The sequence below is a fragment of the Xyrauchen texanus genome, chromosome 4 (assembly GCF_025860055.1).
Source record: "Xyrauchen texanus isolate HMW12.3.18 chromosome 4, RBS_HiC_50CHRs, whole genome shotgun sequence".
NCBI classification, from domain to species: Eukaryota; Metazoa; Chordata; class Actinopteri; order Cypriniformes; family Catostomidae; genus Xyrauchen; species Xyrauchen texanus.
Window position 1 is genome coordinate 12472886 of NC_068279.1, and position 24899 is coordinate 12497784.

The 24899-nt window shown below is 38.9% G+C and overlaps 1 protein-coding gene across 2 annotated transcripts in view; it reads left to right on the plus strand.

Moving 5' to 3' along the window:
- Positions 1-23750, plus strand: part of LOC127638211 (uncharacterized) — a 62999-nt gene extending 39249 nt beyond the window's left edge. For both annotated transcript variants that reach the window (XM_052119638.1, XM_052119646.1), the window contains 9 exons: positions 8135-8257; positions 9446-9575; positions 14588-14769; positions 15507-15626; positions 16479-16583; positions 17012-17157; positions 17640-17697; positions 20013-20255; positions 21542-23750. In XM_052119638.1, coding sequence (XP_051975598.1) covers positions 8135-8257; positions 9446-9575; positions 14588-14769; positions 15507-15626; positions 16479-16583; positions 17012-17157; positions 17640-17697; positions 20013-20255; positions 21542-21661 — 1227 coding nt within the window. In that variant the 3' untranslated portion in view covers positions 21662-23750. The remainder of the gene's footprint in view (positions 1-8134; positions 8258-9445; positions 9576-14587; positions 14770-15506; positions 15627-16478; positions 16584-17011; positions 17158-17639; positions 17698-20012; positions 20256-21541) is intronic.
- The last annotated feature ends 1149 nt before the right edge of the window (positions 23751-24899 follow it).

The following is a 24899-nucleotide window of genomic DNA, read 5'->3' on the forward strand; positions in this document are numbered from 1 at the left end:
TCTGCCATGAATGGATGATTTAAATGACTGGATAGATGCACGAACGCACCATTTTTAAGACTAATAAAAATCTACCGTATAGCTAAAACAACTCTTCTATTCGCCGTTTTCCTTTGCTGTAAACAATGCGTGCTTCCACGTTTGTCACTTCTCACTGGAGCTTACGCTACGCCTACGTCATACGCTGGAAGTTGACTCTATTATGAACGTGCGGATGGTCTTTACCGGAAGCTACTTATTTATAGTTTATAAAGTTATAAATATGGATATTTTTTCTTACAAAAATGCATCACTTTACTTCAGAAGGCCTTTATTAACCCCCTGGAGCCGTATGGATTACTTTTATGATTGATGGATGTGCTTTTTTTGGGTACAATTCACTCTCATTATAAAGCTTGGAAGAGCAAGGATGTTTTTTAATATAACTCTGATTGTGTTTGGTTGAAAGAAGAAAGTCATATACACCTAGGATGGCATGAGGCTGAGTACATTATGGGATACTTTTCATTTTTGGGTGAACTAACCATTTAAGTCCTTTTTTATACTCCTAATCTCCACTCACTTAATTTTTTTTTAGGTGAGTGTGTGTGAAACGGATCAATATTCAAGTTAAAGCTCCACATTCACTCTGCACACATTTTATTTTTGTGGATTGCATTCTTCGTACATATTGCCACCTACTGGACGGGAGAATTCATAGTAAAGTTGGATTCCAAAATTTATCGGTTTCTTATCCACCCCCATCATATTGCTTCTGAAGACATGAGCAGTGTCTGAAATCGCCCACTCATTCGCTATTTATTTTATAGTGAATGGCTGTGAGTGCGCTATATTTCAGCAGTGAGTAAATGAAATGAGTGGGCGAGTGAACATTTCAACTGTGTGGCTTCATGAATTTTATAATCTCTGTTATATATATATATATATATATATATATATATATATATATATATATATATATATATATTATATAAAATAGGCAAATAAATGTTTACTGTGCATACCCCAGCATGTTTTTATTTTTGCATTCATAAATTCATCATAATTCAATTATCATAAGATAGTTAATCTTTTCACAACTGTTCATTTGTTTTGCGTATTACATTAATGATAGAGAAAATAATTACATTTGTCATGTTTATATTTTATTTTTCATAAAGATAATATAACTGTTTACTCTGTCATTAAAGGTAAAAATAATGAAAATGCTATTGTACGCTACTATATATATATATATATTAAAACAAATTGTTAGTTTTTGATGGTAGTTTGCTTTTTCTACAAGTGCACAAGCACACATTTTTGTGGGTTTCTTCTTATCGGTGTCCTCCATCCTAGTCCTGAGGCAAACTTGATTCAAAAATGTACTCCGTCTTGTTGGTTTTGTTTCTGGGGAATTTTATTTTCTTGAGAAGAAAAAGACGTATTACACAAAGAGCAACAACTTTGAGGCATGCGTTGATGGCTCATCGATGCCACCCATCGGTAAGAAGTTATTAAGACAAAATACATTTAGCTGTTAACTAAATAACTGAAGAATCGATCCATTGAACTCCTGGAAAATTTCTTACAGGATATTTAAAACTTAGACTTCTGTTTTTCATTTATATTGAATATATTTTGTCTGAATAAGATAAACTAATAAGTGTTCAAAGATGATGTTAATAATACACTGATGTCAGTAGATCATTTAGAAGATGTCATGTATCTTATGTTTGTATAAATAACTTTTTTTTTTTTTTTTTATGTCTTAAGAATGGTTTACACATTTTACCTTTGTGTGTGAGCGCAAAAAGAAATGTAGCTTTTTCAGGGCGCTGTATTTTAAAGATTATTTTGTAAAAATCCAGATAACTTTACAGATCTTTATTGTAAAGGGTTTAAACAATGTTTTCCATGAACAATTTCACCAAGGTGTTAGACATAATTTAGCTCTGGTGTAAGTGACCTTACTGCTTTCCCTCTCTCCGGATGGGCACTTGACCACGCCCCCGCTGCCACAATGCCTTCAGCCATACTGCTCGTTCTGTGCATGATTTCCTGTAAGACAGGAATGTCAGTGTTCTGCCATGGCCAGCAATCTCAATCCCATTGAGCACATCTGAGGGCTAGGGCTATTCCACCCTTGGGAACTTGCAAGTGCCTTTGTGGAAGAGTGGGGTAACATTTCACAGCAAGAACTGGCAAATCTGGTGTAGTCCATGAGGGTGGGTGGCTTCCTTGGCTCCTAAAAATTATTTAGAAGAGATTGATATATCTTACAAAGATGCATGACATTTTCATATAAAAAGGCTCTGACAGAATAAAATGGATCAGTATGGTCTTAAAGGAATACCTCACCCAATATTTATAATTTACTCTATATTTACTCACCCTTAAGTGTTCTCAGACATTTACAACTTTCTTCTACAGAGCACAAATAAAATATTTTAGAGATGTGATCTGTTTATCTCCATACAATGCCAGGCAAAAAGGTTGTGTAAGATTAATAGGTTTTTGATTAGAACGGGCAAAAAAAAATGTTCTCCTTTTTCACTATAAATCTTGACATAAGCAGTCTCCTAGCCCTAGATTTCAAGCTCAGGTCCCCAAGATTTCAAGTTTGATTACACTTCCTGGCACTATCTAGCATTCTGGCATGCATTAAGCACCATGAAGTATAATTGAGCTTGAAATCATGATTGGCTAGGAGACCGCTGATGTCAAGAGAGTTTGTGAAAAAGGAGTTGCAATTTGGTCTGTTCTCACACAAAACTGATTGGATCGCTTCAGAAGATTTAATTTTAACCATTGGAGTCATATGTATTACATTAATGTTGCCTTTTTGGAGGTAAAAAAAATTGTCACCATTCACCTACATTGTGTTAACAAACAGACATCATTTTTCCATTTAAAATATCTTTTGAATTCTGTGGAAGAAAGTCATAGGAGTTTGAGATGAAATGATGAGAGAAATACTAATGATTATAATTTTTGGGGTGAACTGTTTCTGTAATTCAATGCATGAAAGCGAGTATACTACTATAGTCTAAAATGTATATTTCCAATTAAAACCGTAAGCAGAATAATATAACTTGTCTGAAGACAAATGTTTTTGTGAAGCACCTAATGTGCCTAAGACTTTTGAACAGCACGGATTAAAAATACTGTATAGCTGTACTCCGTTTACATGCCCCTTGTAGAATCTATGCACAAACGTCACAAAAGGCTACAGTCATTGACCCTGAAGGAGGACACATGATATTAAGAACCAAGGGCATGTAAACTTTAAAAGGATCATTTGTAATTTTACATATGATCTGGATTTGTGAAATGTATGTTCATATCTGTAATATCAAATAGTTACTATGCAGCTACTATGCTATTAATGCAGTACTAAATAAAGCTACTTTTTATGCATCATTAAAAAAAAAAAAAACATCTTTCCGATGCTGAAAATGATGTCAATTTACATGCAGGACTGTATATATTATTAAGATGAATTTACCTTGTAGGATTTCTTCAATTTTTCCCCTTTTTTTGGCAGCTTTGGTAGAGGTTACCACACCAAGCAAACCAATCTCTTTCAGTACAGTTCTGTAGTGCATATAACATAATGATTCAAATATTACTAATTACACATATCGAATGAAACTGAACTCTAATTTCTGAGGAAAAGTAATCTACAAACTCACTCCCATCCAAGATGGGCTGTATTCCTACGCCTAGAGAAGTGATGCCCATTGGCCATCCTGCTCATTATTAGATGTGTTACGTCCTCATCCATCCCTAAAACAATAGAAAATCTTCGATACATTATTTTCTAGTGTGAATACAGTAGTTACAAGTGATAAATAATATATGTGACACCACTACAAAATGGCCGACACCCAAAATAGTGTATTATTTTGTGGATGGGGTGGTTTTGGACTGCTATGGATTAAACCACTTGATTGGATTACTTTTATGATGCCTTCTTTTTAGAGCTTCAAAGTAGAAACCACCATTCACTTGCATTGTAAGGGCCTACAGAGCTGTTCTTCATTTGTGTTCAGCAAAAGAATGTAAGTCTTACACATCTGGGATGGAATGAGGGTGAACAAATGATGCGAGAATTTTACATTTGGGGTGAACTATCCCTTTAAGTGTGTATTCTGTTGTTATTGGCAAGCAGCAGTGCCGTATCAGAAGAGCCAGTCTGTCTCCATGTTTGTGTAGCTGGTTCTGGAGTAATTTATCAGTGTTCTTGATAATAGGGCGGCACTTCCTTGTGGTCTGTGTGTGAGTCCTGGATTATTTTCTCTCTTTTCAGAGAACGTCTTATATTCTCGTCTATCTGTTGCTTTTTTATTTTTTTATTCTATTACATTTAATCCTTGTGAAATGCTGCTTTGTCACTTTGACATCATTCCTCACTATTATCATGTGAAATAATCAACACATACAGATCAAAAACAAACATGAGTGTCTGTTAACTGGCAAATAACTGTGAAAGGTATAGTTTTTCTTTCTTTCACAAGACTGTGATATAACCATGCCCAAACTTGAGAAGGAATGTGTACGCAGTCTTTTTGTAGCTGTGAGTGCTGTTGTACTTTACTGGGTGGGGCTTTTTACTGTGATGTCATCGAACCAGAGACGAAGCAGGAAGCCAATGAAAAGAAGCAAGGTGAACAAAAGCATCGGTGTGGTTGTCTCTTTTCACAGATTGAACAATGTGAGCAGATGACACCTGATCACACAAACCCTATGCAGTGACTGCATTTTATAAGACATCAAAGGTCATGGCCTTCTGTGCAGAGGGCACTGATGTCATCAGAAATCAGCTGACTGATCATGGGATTACAGCCGTGCCTTTATTTGGCTCCTTTGTTTGCTGTGGTGTAGAGCGAAGAGGGAAGTGTGGTATTGTAATTTTTTCTAGTCTTCAGGCCTGTGGGTTGTACAAGGGTTATATAAGGTGTTCAAAATGAAACCTAATACTCTCAAATGCCGTGCAAAATTGTTCATTTAAGCAAAATAACATTAGATGGGATAGTGAAATGGAAAAAGTGAAAATTGATTTGCTGTTGATTGTAGGTTTATGTTCAGTGATGTAGGATTAAAACAAACAATATTTTTTACAGCAGATGTTGATATGATTAACTGATTAATTATATGACATGCCTATTAATCATCAATTAAATAATTATTCAAAATAAACTGCTTGATTGACAGCCCTAATGAAAACAAAGCAAATAAAATGCCTCTTTGGGACTTCCGCAGACACTTCTGATTTCTGATGCAAACAAATTGGTGAAACAGTTCTTTGAAACAAACAGTCTGAAAGAGCTTGAATCAACTTCCCTATTTAATCTGAATTTTCTGCTACTTTAAGGAGGTTTAAATTAGAGTTGCTATTAAAATATCTCTGTACTAAAACTCTTATGTTCAAGTCATAAGAAGGCACAAAACCAGTCCAAATAAAAAGTTATTAAAATAATTTGTGATATTCACAATATTAGTTCATTTTTATAGTCAACAAAGAAATATTTGATATCGCTCAGCCCTTTTTTACCTGTAGTAGTTTTGAATTTAATTGAATATAATTTATTGTCCCGCTAAGGGAAAATTGTTTTGGACTCCATGCACAGCAGCCATTAACACACAAAACAAGACATACACCGTAGCTAACAATAATATTGTAAAATACAGCCACATAAAAAATTTAAAAAAGCACGTAGTAAAAACTAATAAATAATGAGAGAAAATAAAGAACACATCCTAAAAAATAAGTCTCCGGTAATCTTATTTAAAAACTCTAACTGAGGTAAGCACTAATTCATTTCTTCAATTAATTGCTTGAACCTACTAAAAGGAACTCTGTATCATCTCCCAGAGGGCAAAATACTAAATACTCTGCTCAAACTTTGGGACTAATTATCATTGGTTTTATGGGCTTTTCTCAGTGCTGTCTGCTTGTATAGTGCAGTGGTTCCCAAAATGGGTGCCATCATGACTAGGGGTTGGTGGTGAAAAATTTCTGCTTAGTTTAGTATTTTTCTGTATATGTTTTTTTTTTCCACGGACACCGGTCCGTGAAAGCCAAATCTCAAATGAACGCTGAGCTAATGTGGCTATTATCCTCAAGGCTCAGCCTACGTCACTATGTGACTTAGGTAGGTTGAGGGAATATACTAACAATCTAGCTGGTGCTGCAATAATCCACTAGTGTTTAAGCACCACTTCTGGCAGTCAGTAGGAATGAAACGGAACATGTATTATAACTCATCTGTGATTTCCCCCACTGTCTTATAAGTGTTAAATATAATTTCAACTGATTTGTTCTCATTTTGAATCGTCATTTTTATCACACCACCGTACAAAATTATCTACTTATGAAAGATACCCCAGAGAACTAGTATTCTTGTGCAGTAGACCTTAAATGGCAGTACCAGCAGAGAATTTAAAGATAAAGATTATTTCAGACCGCTAGTGCATTCATTATACCATGTAAACAGAATGGGAGGCTAACACAACCTTGGCCGGTACCAGTGGTATCACTTTAGCATCACAGAAGGAATTATTAGTTTACCCAAAAATGCAAAATTCTCTCATGATTTACATTTTAAGCCATCCCAGATGTGCAAGACTTTCGTCCTTCAGCAGAACCGAAATTAAGATTTTTATAAGCCCAATTCAGCTCTGTTTGTCCATACAATGCAAGTAAATGGGTGCCATCAGGCTGCTGATTGCTTGATGGTCCAAAAGACATATTTAGGCAGCATTAAAGTAATCCACACGACTCTATCAATTGATGTCTTCTGAACCCGAATCGATCAGTTTGTGTAAAAAAAAAAATCAATCGATAATTAAAACTTAAAATCGCTTCCTGCCAGCAGTTGACGCATCGGTGATGTAAGCGTGATGGTGCATTCACGCAATAATTTGGAAGTGTGCACTTTGTATACAACAGAGGAACAAATGTCACACGAGAGTTGGGTCATTTCAAACCGCTTTCCAGCGCTGGCCGTTAGCAATGTTTTAAAGTTAAACACTTTTAATTACCTATTTGTTTCTTACACAACATATCGATTTGCTTCAGAAGACAATTAATTGACTGCAGTTGTGTGGATTAATTTTATGATGCCTAAAATATGCCTTTTGGACCGCAGCCAGCAGCCTGATAGCACACATTTACTTGCATTGTATGGACAAACAGAGCTGAAATGGTCTTGTAAAATTCTTCATTTCTGCTGAAGGATAGTCATACACATCTGGGATGTCTTAAACTTAAGTAAATCAAGAGAGCATTTTCATTTGTGAGTGAACAAGCCATTTAACCATGACCGGTTATGTATGATTTGTAAAAATAAACCACCTAATAAAAAAACTATTGAAATGAATTTCTTTCACTTTCTGAATAAGCAGATGAGGTTGAAGTATATTAAAAGCAGAGCTAAAAGCCACAAAAAGAAACAGTGTATAGGCTTGTGGGTCTTCTAGTTGTTTAGTGATGAAGTGGGTGATTCTATTGATAGCATCATCTGTACTCTGACCCTGCCTATATGCAAACTGAAGGGGATCAAGTGATAAACACCTTTTTTGAGGACAGATACCATAAAGCGTAAAAGACTTTCATTATAGTTGTCAAAGCCACTGGTCTGAAGTTGTTATTCTCAACTACACCAGGCTTTTTTGGCACAGGAATGGTGAGAAAATGCCCAATGCATTTTTTTACTCCGATTGAAAGATCATGTAATTTCAGCTTTCTCACACTCTGCCCAAACATTTTTGACCTTCCACTCTAAGTTAAAGGGTCAAGGACCTGTCGCATGTGCATTTGTGTGTCTCCCGTTTAAAAGCAGATCTGCGAGAACAAAAGCCTCCAATCTGTTTTCATTTTAAATCCGCTGTCATGTGTAAATGTTTCTGCTGTTAGTCGGAGTGACTGGAAGATCTCTCGTTGGAAAATTTAAGAATAGAAAAGCACCACCCCCCCCCTCCTCCTCCTTTTTCCTTTTTTCCATTGCTGTGAATGTAGGTCAGGCCAAAAGAGTTTGTTTTGGTATTACGTAGAGCTTGGCTGACACAGTCAGAGCTATTTTCATATCACCAATGAGTAGTAGTATGCCTCAATAATCTAACATTTTCTCTTTGTGTTTTCTCTCTGCAGTCGGGCCGTATAGATAAGGCGTACCCTACAGTATGTGGCCACACTGGTCCTGTTTTGGACATTGATTGGTGCCCTCACAATGACCAGGTCATCGCTAGTGGATCAGAAGACTGCACCGTGATGGTACGTCACCCTTCCTTTCCTCTCTTCCATTGGTTAACTCTTATAAAAGACTCCGCTACCCTTGACACGTTACGGAAGTAAAATGAATTGCGAATGCCGTTTCATGTTGACTTGTGATATATCTTTCCTGAATAGTCTGCATCATCTCCACCCCAATTGGGTCCATGTGTGTCTGGCAAAGTCTTGCCCATGACTCATGTGAACAGCATCAGATCGGATTGCTACAGAACTGGCCTGTTTTAAATTAGTTTAAGCCCAGCCTGAAGTCATAGAATCAGCAGTTACTATTTTACAGCTCTGAGGTCAGTTCTGCTGGCTCTGGATGGATTTATCGCACTACTATCCCTTATTTGGCCACTATGCATTAAAAACAGCCGCTCCAGTGTTCAATGAGTGCGCAAATGTAAGGCACTGTAGGTTTGTGGATCTTTGTGTTTCTTTGTTCTAATTTTTACTTGGTAATAGATGTGTAGAATGGTCATATTATGCTTTTGCTAATTATTCATGATGATGATATGATATTGAATGGGTGTTTCAGTGACTAGGTTGAGAATCTTTCTAATTTTTACAGCTAAAATTAGAGAAGGAAGTTGAACAGAAGGAGGTCATTTGGAGGGACAAATGCAGATAAAAGCAGGGAGAGTTTATAGGCATGCGATTTAAGCTGTATAATAATGTGTATTTGAAGGCAAAGATAACACCTGATGAAATGGCTGTTTATGTGCATATAAGGTGTATTGGCAACTTGCATTTCATAGGCAACACATTCATACTTTGAGGAAGCACAACAGTTCTTAAATTTAGCTTCTGCTTCCCCCTTCAGGCATATTAATGTATTTGTTTGTTAGCAATCGCATTTCAAATTTTTGGGATAAAATTTGGCTAATGATCTGTACTTCTACATTTGATTTAATTACACTTCCATGTAACTAGGGTCTAAGTGATCATTTTTGCCACACCTGCCACTGGAGGATACATTTTGCAATGGTTTTTATCTTCAAATTAAGTGTACTATTGCTAATTCTCTCAAGTGACCTCTGTCTCTCACTACTTTCCTGTCTATCTCTACTGACTTATCTACCGGTATTAAAGGCATGGCATGACAATCACATAAAATTAAAAGAAATGTAAACCATGTAAGCTGAAGTGTTGACTATTGTGTTTTTTTTTCTTTTCTTTTTTTCTCAGGTGTGGCAGATCCCAGAGAATGGTTTGGTGACCCCCATGTCAGAACCAGTGGTGGTGCTGGAGGGTCATTCTAAAAGAGTAGGCATCATTACCTGGCATCCCACTGCCCGCAATATCCTCTTAAGTGCAGGTGAGAAGTGTCCACTGGTCCAGACACCTCTACCTTAACCTGCTGTATAACAAACATGAAACAGTTGCAGGGTGCCAGATCCACACATACAGTGGTCCCAAAAAAGTATTTGGACACTTAAAGGAATAATACACCCAAAATTATTTCAGTTAGTCACCCTCATGCCATCTCAGATGTGTATGACTGACTTTCTTCCGCAAAACAAAGATTTTTAGAAGATTATCTCCGCTCTGCTGGTCCATACAATGCAAGTAAATAGTGACCAAAATTTGAAGCTCCAAACAGCTCATAAAGGCAGCATAGAAGTAATCCATAAAACTCCAATGGTTTAATCCTTGTCTTGTGAAATGATTCAATTTGTTTTGGGTGAGAACATACCAAAATATAACTCCTTTCTCACTATAAATGTTGACATAAGCAATCAATTGTGATCATGATTTCAAAATCAATTACACATCCTGGCGTCATCTTGTGCTCTGTGTCAAGACCTAGAAAGTGTAATCGAGCTTGAAATCATGATTCTGCCTAGAGACTACAATGGCAAGGTGCAGGGTGAAAAAGGGGTTACATTTTCATCCATTCTCACCTAAAACCTATTGGATTGCTTAAGAAATTGATTAAATCACTGAAGTCTTATGGATTACTTTTATGCTGCCTTTTTGCAAGTTCTGACCACCATTCACGTGTGTTGTGGACCTACAGAGCAGAGGTATTCATTTGTGTTCAGCAGAATAAAGGAAGTCCTACAAATCTGGGGTGGCATGTGAGTAAATTATGAGGGAATTAACATTTTTGGGTGGACTATCCCTTTAAGACTCACTTAATGATTAAATAGCATTGGATAACAAAATATCAATTATAGTGGGATTTATTTTGATTATAGATGGCACAAGGACACATTTTAAGCAAAATATTTAAATGGAATTTAAATGGAAAAAATATAGTTGTGGCCAAATCTCATCTACTGCTGATACCTCTTAAATGTTAAATTAAGTCCCATTGTTTTAATAATCAATAAAACACTGAAATCTAAACCATGCAATATTTACATTCTTGAATTCTATAATCCTAAACTTATCCTAAACTCTAGAGAATTTATTTTAGAGGTGAAACGTAGACAAATTTAGATTTGATTTTCTTAGATACACTTGTAGGTTCTTATAACTAGTTTATTCTTGTAACCTCTTATTTTGTGGTGACTACTGAACAACTTTATACATCACATTTTCTTTGTTTGCTTATCTATGATATTGTTTCTGCATCAAAATCACAACATTTCATTAACATTTAACGGTGGCTTCTGGGTTACTGATCAGAAGGTCAGGGGTTCAAGCCCCAACACCACCAAGACACCACTGTTAGGCCCTTGAGCAAGGCCCTTGAACCTATCTGCTCCAGGGGTGCCGTATCATGGCTAACCCTGCACTCTGACCCCAGCTTAGCTTAGCTTAGCTGGGATATGTGAAAAATAAATAATTTCACCATGTATATGCAGTAGCACGCAGCGGCCACTCCGGATCCACAATGGTGCTATTTTTGTTAAAAAAGCCCGACTTTTGCAACACAGGGACATCGGAGCAACCGGTGTTCGTGTCTACCATCGCCAGACACTACTGAAATATAAGACTCATGCAAAAACCAAGCTGCATGATGACCTGCAGGAGGCGCTACGCGTACTCTGCTTGCTGCGGAGACCAGGCCTCCAGCCCTCGGCGTCGCCTGATGCCGGTGGCCTGGGGAGAGGACGTCGTGTGTGAGAAAGCGGAAGCGCGGAAAGAGGGCGGGGGTCCATGCTAGGCTAAAAACAAACCCTAGCCAGCCGGCTCTCCCGTCTATCCTACTCTCAAATGTTTGCTCCCTGGACAATAAACTTAACCATATCCGACTCCAGCAGGCTACGCAGCGTGAGTTTAGAGACTGCAGCGTCTTTGTTTTCACGGAGACGTGGCTCAGCGACAGAGTTCCGGATGCCGCCGTTCAGCTAGACGGGCTCGCCTCGTTTCGTGCCGACAGAAATACAGCTCTCTGCGGTAAGACTCGCGGTGGTGGCTTGTGTGTTTACATCAACACGGAATGGTGCAAGAACTCTATGCTAGTCTCTAGTTACTGTTCATCGCTGTTGGAGCTTGTGACTGTTAGATGCAGACCTTTTTATCTACCACGGGAATTCACCACTGTTTGCATAACCAGAGTTTACATTCCCCCCAGCGCTAACGCTAAGGAAGCTCTGTGAACTGTATGGGGCTATGAGCTGAACTGCAGAACGCTCACCCCGACGGACTGTTTATTGTCGCCGGAGATTTCAACCATGCAAATCTCAAGACAGTGCTCCCTAAATTTCATCAGTATGTGGACTTTGCAACGAGAGGGCTGAACGGCTTGATCTTGTTTACACAAACATCCCAGGCGTGCACGGGCGGAGCCCCGCCCACACCTCGGCTACTCAGACCACATCTCTGTTATGTTAATTCCAGCATACAGACCGGCTCGTCAGACGCACAAAACCGCTTCAGAAGCAGGTGAAAACCTGGCCAGCAGGAGCCATCTCTGCTCTTCAGGACTGTTTTGAGTGTACTGACTGGCACATGTTCAGGGAGGCTGCAACATATGGCGATTCTACCAACTTGGAGGAATACACAGCATCAGTGACCAGCTACATCAGCAAGTGCATTGATGATGTCACTTTCTCCAAGACCATCACCACACGCTCCAACCAGAAGCCGTGGATGACTGCGGAGGTGCGCACGCTGCTGAGGTCCCGAGACTCGCCTTCAAAGCAGGCGATAAGGCAGCCCTAAGAACAGCTAGGGCCAAACTGTCAGGGGCAATCAGAGAGGCAAAGCGCTGACACGCCCAGAGAATCCACAGTCACTTCCAGGACAGCGGTGACACGCGGCGCATGTGGCAGGGCATCCAGGCCATCACCAACTACAGGACAACATCAGTTGCCTGTGACAAAGATGCCTCCCTTCCAGATGCGCTGAACGACTTCTACGCTCGGTTTGAAGTGCAGAACGACAAGATGGCGAGGAAGTCCACCCCTCCTCCCAACGACCAGGTGCTCTGTCTTACCACGGCAGATGTGAGGAAAACTCTACGTAGAGTCAACCCACGGAAGGCTGCTGGACCAGACAACATTCCTGGCAGAGTGCTCAGAGGATGTGCAGACCAGCTAGCAGATGTTCTTACCGACATCTTCAACATCTCTCTGAGCAGCGTCGTCGTTCCAACGTGCTTCAAGGCCACCACCATCATCCCCATGCCAAAGAAGTCTTCAGTGTCCTGCCTCAACGACTACCGTCCCGTCCCACTTACACCCATCATCATGAAGTGCTTCGAGAGGCTCGTCATGAGGCAGATTAAGACCCAGCTGCCCCCTCACTAGACCCACTGCAGTTTGCGTGATCGTTCAAACCGCTTAACGGACGATGCCATCACCACAACCCTCCATCTGGCCCTCACCCACCTAGACAATAAGGACTCATACGTTCGAATGCTGTTCATAGATTTCAGCTCAGCATTCAACACAATCATTCCCCAGCACCTGATTGGAAAGCTGAACCTGCTGGGCCTGGACACCTCCCTCTGCAGCTGGATCCTGGACTTCCTGACTGGGAGACCTCAGTCAGTCCGGATCGGGAACAGCATCTCCACCACCACCACACTGAGCACTGGGGCCCCCAGGGCTGTGTGCTCAGTCCACTGCTGTTCACTCTGCTGACTCACGACTGTGCAGCAATGCACAGCTCGAATCACATCATCAAGTTCGCCGATGACACGACCGTGGTGGGTCTCATCAGCAAGAACGACGAGTCAGCATACAGAGAGGAGGTGCAGCGGCTGACGAACTGGTGTAGAGCCAACAACCTGTCCCTGAATGTCGACAAAACAAAAGAGATGGTTGTTGACTTTAGGAGAGCACAAGGTGAACACACTCTGAACATCGACGGCTCTTCTGTGGAGATCGTCAAAAGCACCAAATTCCTTGGTGTTCACTTGGCGGAGAACCTCACCTGGTCCCTCAACACCAGCTCTATCACAAGAAAGCCCAGCAGCGTCTCTACTTTCTTCGAAGGCTGAGGAAAGCACATCTCCCAACCCCCATCCTCACTACATTCTATAGAGGGACTATTGAGAGCATCCTGAGCAGCTGCATCACTGCCTGGTTTGGGACTTGCACCGTTTCGGACCGCAAAGCCCTGCAGAGGATAGTGAGGACAGCTGAGAAGATCTTTGGGGTCTCTCTTCCCTCATCAAAGACATTTACAAAAACCACTGTATCCGCAAAGCAACCAGCATTGTGGACGACCCCACACACCCCTCACACAATCTCTTTACCCTCCTCCCGTCTGGCAAGAGGTACCGAAGCATTTGGGCCCTCACGGCCAGACTGTGTAACAGCTTCCCCCAAGCCATCAGACTCCTCAATACTCAGAGACTGGTGTGACACACCGTGTCCTGAGTTGCACTTTAATTACTGTCACTTTATAACTGTCTGCTACCTCAATAACATATAACTGTCTGCTACCTCAATAACTGCTATGTGCATAGAACACTATCTCAGAGTATGTTATGTTTACATTTTTAGAAACTGTCATCTTTTTGCACTACTGAGTACTGGTCGGCGCTGCACTGTCTATTGTCCTGTTCATTGTCAGAAATTTGTTGTACTGTCCCGTACTTTTTGCACATGTTTGCACGTGCACTTTATATAGGTATATATAGGTTTTTTATATAGGTATTTTATTTCGTTGTGTTATCTCATGTGGTCCTGTGTTGGTCCTTTGTTTTTATGTAGCACCATGGTCCTGGAGGAACGTTGTCTCGTTTTGCTGTGTACTGTACTAACTGTATATGGTTGAAACGACAATAAAAACCACTTGACTTGACTTGACTTGAAATGTATGTATAATGTGTGGACAATTGATCAATTAAATTATATTAAATTAAATTAATTAAATTAAATATGATTATTTCACCATCTCATGAGTTTTCTTCTGGCTTGTCTGCAGGTTGTGATAATGTTATTATAATCTGGAATGTGGGGACGGGAGAGGCCATTACTACTCTGGAGGATATGCACCCTGACGTGATCTTCAGCGCATGCTGGAATCGCAATGGCAGCCTCATCTGCACCGCCTGCAAGGACAAGAAAGTCAGAGTCATTGACCCACGCAAGGAGGAAATCGTTGGAGTGAGTACTTGCTTTTCTGAATAAAATTGGAGAGTTATTTCTTACAGCTTTTATTAAAAGTGCATGTTTCTAAAGCTAAAAAAGATCTCTATATGACATGCACTGGTATGTTTATACTAGCTTTATTTTAGTTGATATCAATTTAAATTATAATTACTTTATTTTGGTTAAATTGCCCTGGCGAAAAGGAAAAAGCTTAAAAAGGGGTTGTTCACACAAAATGTATCATTTGCTCACACTCATGTTGTTCCAAACCTATATGACTTAAATTCCTCTATGGAACACAAAAGCGGCAGAATGACCTCAGTCTCCATTTGCTTTCATTGTATTGGAGGAAAACAAATATTGCAATTTTAGTGAATGTTGACTGAAGCTGACATTCTGTTACACACAAAAGAATGGAAAGATAGTCATATGGGTTTGGAACAACTTGAGGCTGAGTGAGCAATAGTAAATCGTTGAACTTTTTGGGTGATCTGTCCCTTTTAACGAGACTAAGATAGTTTGCTGGTCTTAGCTGTTCTAACTTGTCTCCCATCGTAGGCAAGCTGGTTTAGCTAGTTGGCCAGGTAGACTCCCAGCCTGACTAACTGACAAGTGCCCAGGACCTCTCTAAAGCCAGCAACCATACCAGCTAAGATCAGCAAACATCTTAGGGAGCAGGGTACTCGATCAAGAAAGTTTTGGCTGCTCAGTTTAATGCATCTGAGTGACTTATTATTGTGTCTTGCTGACAGGAGAAGGACAAAGCCCATGAGGGTGCCAGGCCCATGAGAGCCATTTTCCTATCTGACGGCAAAGTGTTCACCACTGGTTTCAGCCGCATGAGTGAGAGACAACTCGCACTCTGGGATCCGGTCAGTTTCCATGAAAACCACACGTGTCATTCCAATACAGTCAGACCTATACAAGCAAATTCGCCTCATATGTTCTTGTTCCAATTTTAAAGAAAATTGATTTTGTTCTTCCTTACAAAAGGGTCTCGGTGTGTGTCTCTCTCTCTCTCTCTCTCTCTCTCTCTCTCTCTCTCTCTCTCTCTCTCTCTCTGTTCTAATTTTCTCACCCTCATGTGTATGACTTTCTTTCTTCAGCAGAACACAAACGAAGAATTTTAAAAGAATATCTCAGCTCTGTATGTCCTTACAATGCAAGTTAATGGTGATCAGATCTTTGTAGCTCCAAAAATCATATAAAAGAAACTGAAGTAATCCATAAGACTCCAGCGGTTAAATCCATACCTTCAGAAGTAATATAATAGGTGTGGGTGAGAAACAGATAAAAATGTAATTCATTTTTTTCCCCTAAATCTTCACTTTCACTTTTACATCTGAAAGTCGCAGGTGGTGCCTGTTTAGTTTAAGTTTCACATGTTAAAGTTAAAGTGAAGATTGATAGTAAAAAAGGACTTTTGTTTCTCACCCACATCTATTATATTGCTTCTAAAGATATTGATTTAACCACTTGATTCTTATTGATTACATTTATGTTTCCTTTATGTGATTTTTGGAGCTACAAAGATCTAATCCCTATTCACTTGTATTGTATGGACCTACAGAGCTTCACTTGTGTTCTGCTGAAGAAACAAAAGTCATACACATCTGGGGTGGCATGAGGATGAGTAAATGATGAGAGAATTACATTTTTGGGTGATCTATCCGTATAATTTTTGCTATTATCACACCATAATACATGCATTTTCTGTCTTTCAGGAAAATATGGAGGAACCAATCTCTGTCCATGAGATGGACTCCAGTAATGGAGTCCTCCTCCCCTTCTATGACCCCGATACCAATGTGGTCTACCTGTGTGGAAAGGTAAATGCAGCACATACACATGGATATTTGATGTCTGAGTGCATCCATGTCTTCTGTTCCTCTTAGAATACACTAACATAAAATACCAAAATGTAACATGGAATTCATAATGGCCATGTGCCTTTTTTTGTCATACTATAGTTTTTATGATTATTATATATTATAGAGTAATAATAGTATGTTGATATGGTATTCATACAGTTCCATGGAATATATCAATGTTCCATGTGATTCCATCACTGTATTATGGAGTGTTTTTTTTTCTTTTTCTAAGGGTAGTCTTTAATCTCTTTTTCAACAAAAAGCTTAAAATTATTATAGTGGCCTGTTTACCCAGTTTACCCTTTTTAAGTTGCTTAAATATGAATTTATGGGAGAAGACTTTCACAATTGCTTAGTGTCTCTGACTGAGGTTTTGTCTCTGAAAGGGTGACAGCAGTATCCGTTATTTTGAGATCACGGACGAGGCTCCATTTGTTCATTACCTCAGCACCTTCATCACCAAGGAACCCCAGAGGGGCATGGGATACATGCCCAAGAGAGGCCTGGATGTCAACAAGTGTGAGATTGCAAGGTGTGCAAGTATAGCCATATAATTACTATAACATGTCACAAGCTACTGAAAGCATTTTAGTTTATACCATTGTACCACCTCCTTTTTGATTTGTGCTTCTCTATATTAACATTTAGCTATTGCTAGACTTTGAAGACTTTCATGCAGTTTTATACTGCTAAGATTTTGCATATATACATTAAAGTGTTTTTTGTCAGCATAAATGTATAAAGGGAAAAGACTGTATAAGAGTTCATATCCCGCCAGAAGAGGGCAGAACTAAACCTTAAGTTAGGGAAAAGTATGGTAGCCCTTTAAGAGGAGTTCAAAAGCATGAATTAAATAAAATAAAAATTGCTTGGTGTAATATTTCATGTTATAACTCCATCTAACACCCGTTTCTATTTGTGAACATGACATTGTTTGCTTAGCTGAGTCATAAACTAACTTCTGCTTCCTTTGTGTACATGTTCTAATAGTGTTGTGTATTTGTGTGTTCTCAGGTTTTACAAATTGCATGAGAGAAAGTGTGAGCCTATCATCATGACCGTGCCAAGAAAAGTGAGCCTTTTGATATGTTTTGCTCCCTTGTTTTAAGAGTTTACCAATGCTTAAGGCAGGGCTGCACATCCTGAGCCACAACTTCCTCCTCCTTTGGCTTCCGCCATTGTCAAAGAAGTGTTTTATCAGTTAACCAGACCCCGTTTTAAAGACAATTTGCCTGTTTATACACTTAGTTTGAATGTTTGCTCCAAGTTTTAGTTTTGTTCCAACCCACTTTTCTTGTCCCTAAAAGGCTCTTGTCACATTTTATTATTCAGTTCTGAGCTAGAGGATGTACTGTTTTTGCAAATAATTCTAATTGTACTTGAGTACACAAGAACTGCATTTTCAAGCTGACCCAGGTGCATTTCCTTAGTGTTTAAAACGTTTGTAAGAATGCCTTCACAACAACCAATCAAACCAGACTTGACATCAAACAGACTCTGTTTCACACTAAACACTGTAGTGTGAAAAGTCCTTCCAATTGATAGTGATTGGCAGTGTGATACTGTGTATACGACAAATTGCTTGTCATTTCTCATTTTAAAGTCAAGAAACTCTGGACAATATTGTCTGCTAAATTATTAAACTATGTAAATGTAAAGTCTAATTTATACTACGCTAGAAACCAACTTTATTTTTCCTGGATGAACTAAAGCACCCTGGGGCGAATGAAGCCGGCGTTTATGTCGTGCTCAGTGGCGTTATAAATGTTAAAAATGTTTTTAAGGTGACGTCACCTTCAAAGCCACAGAAGTAATCCCAATTAAGCAGGTCTTTCCGTGGATCGCCGCTTTTAGTGCTGCATCGCTTCTTTGCATTATTAAACTTGTCTCGGGGCCTTCCACTTTCGTCAAGTCGATCTAACTGCATAAAAACTGCAATCTCTCACCAAGCTTTTTCACAGTCTCTGCAAGACAGGCTTCAAAGTTATCTATTTTTAACAATAGTAGCCTAGGTAACTATTCAGCTGGCACGTGTGATTTGTAAAAACAAATTAACAAATAAAAAAAAATAAAACATGACCTCCAAACTGCACTCACAATTAGTTTTAACCAATCATCTACTCTCTTCGACCAAGTTTTCCAAGGTCAAGAATTTCAGAGATATGCGTGAACGGGAGAAATATCACCAAACACCTCGTCAGAACAAAAGTCACTGCATTTATACATACTCCCCAAACAGGCTTTGCTTCGTTCGCCTGCAAATGATGATGTAATACAGGAACATTTATGTTCTGCCAATGTGTTCATTTGATGTTATTTCTCCTGTTCACGCACATCTCTGAAATTCTTGACCTTGGAGAACACTGTCTTCTGAACTGTGTGTGTGCATGAAACTAAACTGAGAAAACAAACTTGCACATCAACACACAAAGTGTGTGTGTGTGTCTGTGTGTCTGTCAGGTAATTGTCACTGGATTTCGGATTAAGTGAAAAGTCACATGCGTGATCACTATCGATCATCGTTTTCATGATCGATCATTGCTGCCACGTCCAGACTCCTCGTACTCCTGCCCATCCTAACCTGGAGTCGCAAGTTTGAATCCAGAGAGTGCTGAGTGACTCCAGTTAGGCTTCTTAAGCAACCAATTGGCCCAGTTGCTAGGGTGGGTAGAGTCACGAATTGGGCATTCCAAATTGGGGAGAAAAGAGGAAAAAAACAATTATATTTATTATTATTTGTTTTTGTACAAAAAAAAAAAGAAAAGTTAAAAAAGTCATATGTAAAACATTATCATTTTTCACCCTCATTCTGACCCTCTGTCAGAAACATTTGAAAGCTGCTGCTCCTTTAAGACTTTTACTAATTGGCTCTCTGCTCCTGACTGACCTGCTCTCTCCTTGCATTCCCACTGCTAGTGGGCAGAGCTATGAAGGTGATGAGGTAAAGTAAGCATTGATGTGTTGTAGAGGTGGTCAGATGCAAATGTCTATCACAGTGTGACATCACATGGAAGTAGAGAACGAGTCGTTTTGGCAGTTTGGTTTCAACAATCTTTTAGCAGTGAGGAGGAAGTTGAGTTCTTAAACTTACAGAATGATTTTATAGTACAGTGATCTCTTATATGTTAAAAGAGCAAAGACAATTTTATTCCTTACAGTATGTCATGGCCCCTTTTAAATGATTGTCAAAAGCAGAGTGGGATATTTTCTTAGACTCCTGGAAGACCTGAGAATTATGCTTATTATATTCTTGTAGTCCGAAAACATTACCCTGGAGTAATTACATCAGAAAATTTCCTCTCCCAAGACATCTATTTTATAAATTCAACACCTGATTCATATCCTGGGTTTTATAACAACTTCCATACTCTTCCTTCTCTCCCTCAGTCGGACCTGTTCCAGGATGACCTGTATCCTGACACGGCGGGGCCAGATGCTCCATTAGAGGCCGAGGAGTGGATTGAAGGGAAGAATGGAGACCCCATCCTGATATCCCTGAAACATGGATATGTTCCAGGCAAGAACCGTGACCTCAAAGTGGTCAAGAAGAACATTCTAGACAACAAGATGACCAAGAAAACGGAGCATACCACCCATGCCAACAAGACTGCCACCTCTACACCATCTATCGTAAGTGGGGCTAATTTGCTCATCCCTCAACTGTTCATTGATTTCCAGCCAGACCCTGACAAAATCTGCATACTGGAAAAAGATTTTGCACTCTTTTGCTGATTACAAGGGAAAATCTGAGGAATGGATTAAGATGGTAAAATGTGTTAAACAGAACTGAGAGTACTACACTCTAAGCAGTTGCCCAAAGCATTATCAGATGAGCGAAGATATTTAAACCGATAGTTAACCCAAAAATTATCATTCTTTCATCATTGACTCATCATCTTGTTTTTTCAAACCTATGACTTTTTCTTTCTTTCTTTCTTTCTTCTTCGCTCTGTGGAACACGAAAGGGATGTTAGGCCAAACGTTAGCCTCAATCACCATTCACTTTCATTGCATCTGGTTTTTATACATAGAAAGTGAATGGTGATTTAGGCTAACATTCTGCCTAACATCTTTTGTGTTCCAAAGAAGAAAGTCATTCTTGTTGAGAAAAACAGGAGGGTGTGGAAATGATAGCAGAGTGAATTCTCTGTTTGAAGAAACTTGCAATGAGTGGGGGATGTGTACATCTCTTACCATCTAAATTACTGCCTTTTTAAGTTTCTGTGGGCACTGATTTTGTGGAATCCTGCTTCCAGTTTTACCTTTTTATGTTTATGCACTTCCTCTGTATTTTATATTGACACTGTTGCAGAGAGATGTTCTACAGCAAGCTTAACCCCCAACCACATGACAGTAACACCACTTGTGTGCCCTGCCTTCTAAACTCAGCTCTCCCCACTCAGAGCTGTAATCACAGGAGCCTGCGAGCTGCCCCACAAACACACCAACCTTGATTGGTTACATATGGATTGTTGATGTTACAATGTAAAGCGGATTCGCAAATACTAAAGCAACTTTGTTTTTCAAAGAGAATTGGTTATATAATCAATGTCTAAATATGACGGCCTAGTTACAAGCCTATATCTTAAATGTCCTGCTAATATCAGAATAGAATACTTTTTATGTGTTTATTGGGACAATAATGAGTCACTCATTATTAAAGAGACTGTAGTAAATAGTCTGGAGAAACCTTAATCATACTCCGCTACACTGACCTCGTTTCCATTCAAATGAAAATTCTGATTAATATTGAAGTTTGGCCGTATTACTGTATACGTATGCATGCATCAGACATGCATTAGTTTGACTGAATAAGACAGTTAGCATATGGATGTTTCGGTCGGAATTGTGTCATATAAACACCTTTGTTGCAACTTAGTCCTTAACATTTGTCTTTTTACTTTTTTCCTTTGCAGAAAAGTGAAGCTAAGATGGACGAGGTGTTGAAAGAAATCAAATCTCTCAGAGAGCTGGTCAGCAGTCAGGAAAAAAGAATTGCCAAACTTGAGGAGCAGTTGTCTAAAATGGACATCTAAAGGACCCTGCAATCCCCTCCCCCTTCTATTCAGGTTATCCCATTGGCCAGGTGGGCGGGACCCGTCACTGCCAATTACCATGACAGCGTTCCGTCTGGTTGCCTGCCTTTTGCAGTGTCTCCAACCGACATTCCAAGATAAATAGTTATTCCCTTTGCAATCCCCCGAATCTGTTTACACCTGATAGCCATTTGGAAAATGAGAAATGCCTCAGTTTTAGCTTTTACTCAAGTCTCACTCCAAATCTTTCTGTAACAGTTGTGTTTTATCTGGTGTTCTTGAATGGTCTTAAGTTTTTGTTTTGCTTTTCTTATTAAAAATTGTGACCAAGAAGATTGCGTTATGAAGCAGTAACATGAATTTGATGAGCTCAAAGTTTAAAGTAGCCATCAGTATTGCAGTTCTCACTCTCGCCCTTTTGAGTTGCCAAATTTGTAGAGGATTTCTGTGTATGCACCTCCCTGACAGTATTTGACTAGCTTTTAATTTTTTTTCTTAACTAAACATTGTACGTAAATGGGACAAAACAATATGCTAGTAATGCAAGGAGGGGGAAATCATTGGAACCAGCCTTCTGTTACAGGTGTCTTTCTAGAGAATACGAAATAAAAAAAATAAAGATTTTAACCAACCTGGTAAACATGTAGAGTTGACAAGTTTTACAAACCAGTACTGGAAAACATTACAGGTGCAATTAAGTCCCACTGAATGTTTTTTGGTAATGATTCAGGTACCCATTATAAAGTATTAAAGATTAAATTGTTTAATTCTGTCATCATTTACTAGCCCTAAGGTTGTACCAAAGTCATATGACTCCATCATTGGCAGAGCCTATTTTATAAATGTATATTTGAAATCATAGATTCATCTCTAATATTCTAACCCACTCAAATTAGACCCAGGCCCACACTGGCCCACCTAGAATATTAGAGATTAAGCTATGATTTAAAATATAGATTTATAAAATAGTGTAAAAATGCATACATTCTTATTTCTGGAAGTGTGAGAGAACGGTTTCAATGTGCCACCTCTCTGTTGTTAGGAAAATTTGGTAAAAACAAATTGAAGCGAAAATGTGGCCCATCCATTTTTGAGGCCCACCCAAAACTAATTTCCTTGCTCTGCCCTTTGGACTCCATGAAATACAAGGTTATGTTGAGCAGAATGTTAGTCTTATTCACCATTCACTTCCATTGCATCTTTTTTCCATCCAATTAAAGGTACTAAGCGATTTTAAAAAAAAAATAAAAAAAATTAAAAAATTCATACTCCCATAAAGATATTAATGAAATAAGTGTCCTGAGATATGTCACCTGTCTCTGTGTACAAAAATGTGTTTTTTACCTGTCAAATAAATTTGCTAGTTCTCATTTGAAGTGGATCATTGAGGCTATGATTCATAATGTTTGTCAGTTGAAGGTGCTATTGTGCCAATGTTGAATTTGACAGCCACAGAAACAAACAATGATGCTCTGTTTTGGTCTCAAAATGATCTTTGGAGGAATGAGGGGTGTGGCTAATTCAACGGCTCAGACACATGAAAGCTTCAGAAAGCTAAAATCGCTTATAGCACCTTTTAAAGTGAATAGTGACCTGAAGTGAATAATCTGACTAATATCTTTTTTGGATTCCATAGAGGAAATAAAGTATCATGGGTTTGGAACACCATCATTGGTCAGTAAATGATGACTGAATTGTATTTTTAGGTAAACTATCCCTTTTAAGCTATTAGTAGACAAAGGAATCAAACCATTGGTTCTGGTTGCTGCCACGGAAATATCCAATAATTATGACTACAAATACTTCCTTTCTTCATGACAACAATTGCTTATCGTAAATGCATGCAAACAGAGTTTTTTTTTTTTTTTTTTATTCGATTTTATAATCTGTTTCTCCACATTCCCAATTTTACATATCTGCACTTTTTCTTACACTGTTTCCTGCCTGAGGCTAGAAACCAGCCGTCTTAACCTTCTAATTTCTCATACTAAAAGATAAAGAAATAAGGCTGGAAGAAGAACATGGCCATGTCCATTAGCTGTGAAGGTTGTGAAGTCTTTAAGTACCCCTTTTTATATATATATATATATATATATATATATATATATATATATATATATATATATATATATATATATATATATATATATATATATATAAAAAATAAATAAAAAGCTTTTCATTACTTTCATAACTTTTATTCTGACTTTGGACAAAGAATGGCAGGTCAGACATTTTTCAGGTCTATGAAAACACCGTTAGTGCTGTGCTGTTGTCATGCAGCGGTTTGGTTTGTTTTCTCAATCCTTGCTACAACACATTTCATCTCAAGTTTGTGGCGTCCACACCCTCTTGATCTCAAAAACCAGACCTGCAGAAACTTGGTTTGTTTAAACAATTGCATTGTAAGCCATGACTTCCAGTGAGTCATAATTGACTTCCTATTCCTAAAGGGGTCTTTTTGCTCTCCTAACCAAGCAGAACCAAACCTCTCAAGGGGCAGCCAATGTCTAGATGATCATATCATAGCTGAGCCACATTTACATAGTGATGACAACTGTTCTTTTTGGTTTTGTAATTTTCCATATCAAGAATAGAAAACTGATTCAGAACAAACGGCTTTGGTTGCATCCTTCATCAGAAGGTTTTGCTGTGGGTGTTTGACACATACGTATCTCAGTTCTGTTTGTATCGCTATCTAGTGCCTCTTTCATTGGTTCTGAAAAGCTCCTCCCCTGCCTCTTGTCATGAGCATCAGCAACTGGATACCTCTGATGTCATTCTCTCTCTTTCGTTCTGTTTCTTTTTGGTGAAGTTTAAGTTTTAAGGGGTTTGATAAGGTAGGGGCCATGTTTGAGGGACAAATGTGCCAAGACAGAATGATATTTAAAAAGGAAAATGGGGCTGAGAAATTAATACCACTTCCTGTTTCGAAACTTCTACAAAATGGCATTATGTTCCATGAGATGTTTCTGTAGATGTTACAAAACAGGACAAAACAATGAGTTAACACGAGTAGTATTGGTAAGGTCTTTGCTTCAGGTTTGACCTGTTTGGGTGTAATTAAGGAAATAATTATCAAAAACCAACTTCAGGATGTGATGGGTCCAGTAGTCATGTTTTTGGGTGTGTCAAGATGCCCTTGTGATGTGGCCGTGAGCATGTGGTTTTGATGAGGTGAATGACTGACATAAATAAAGGGATTACTGTAGGTTGAAAAGATAATACAAGTAGAAGG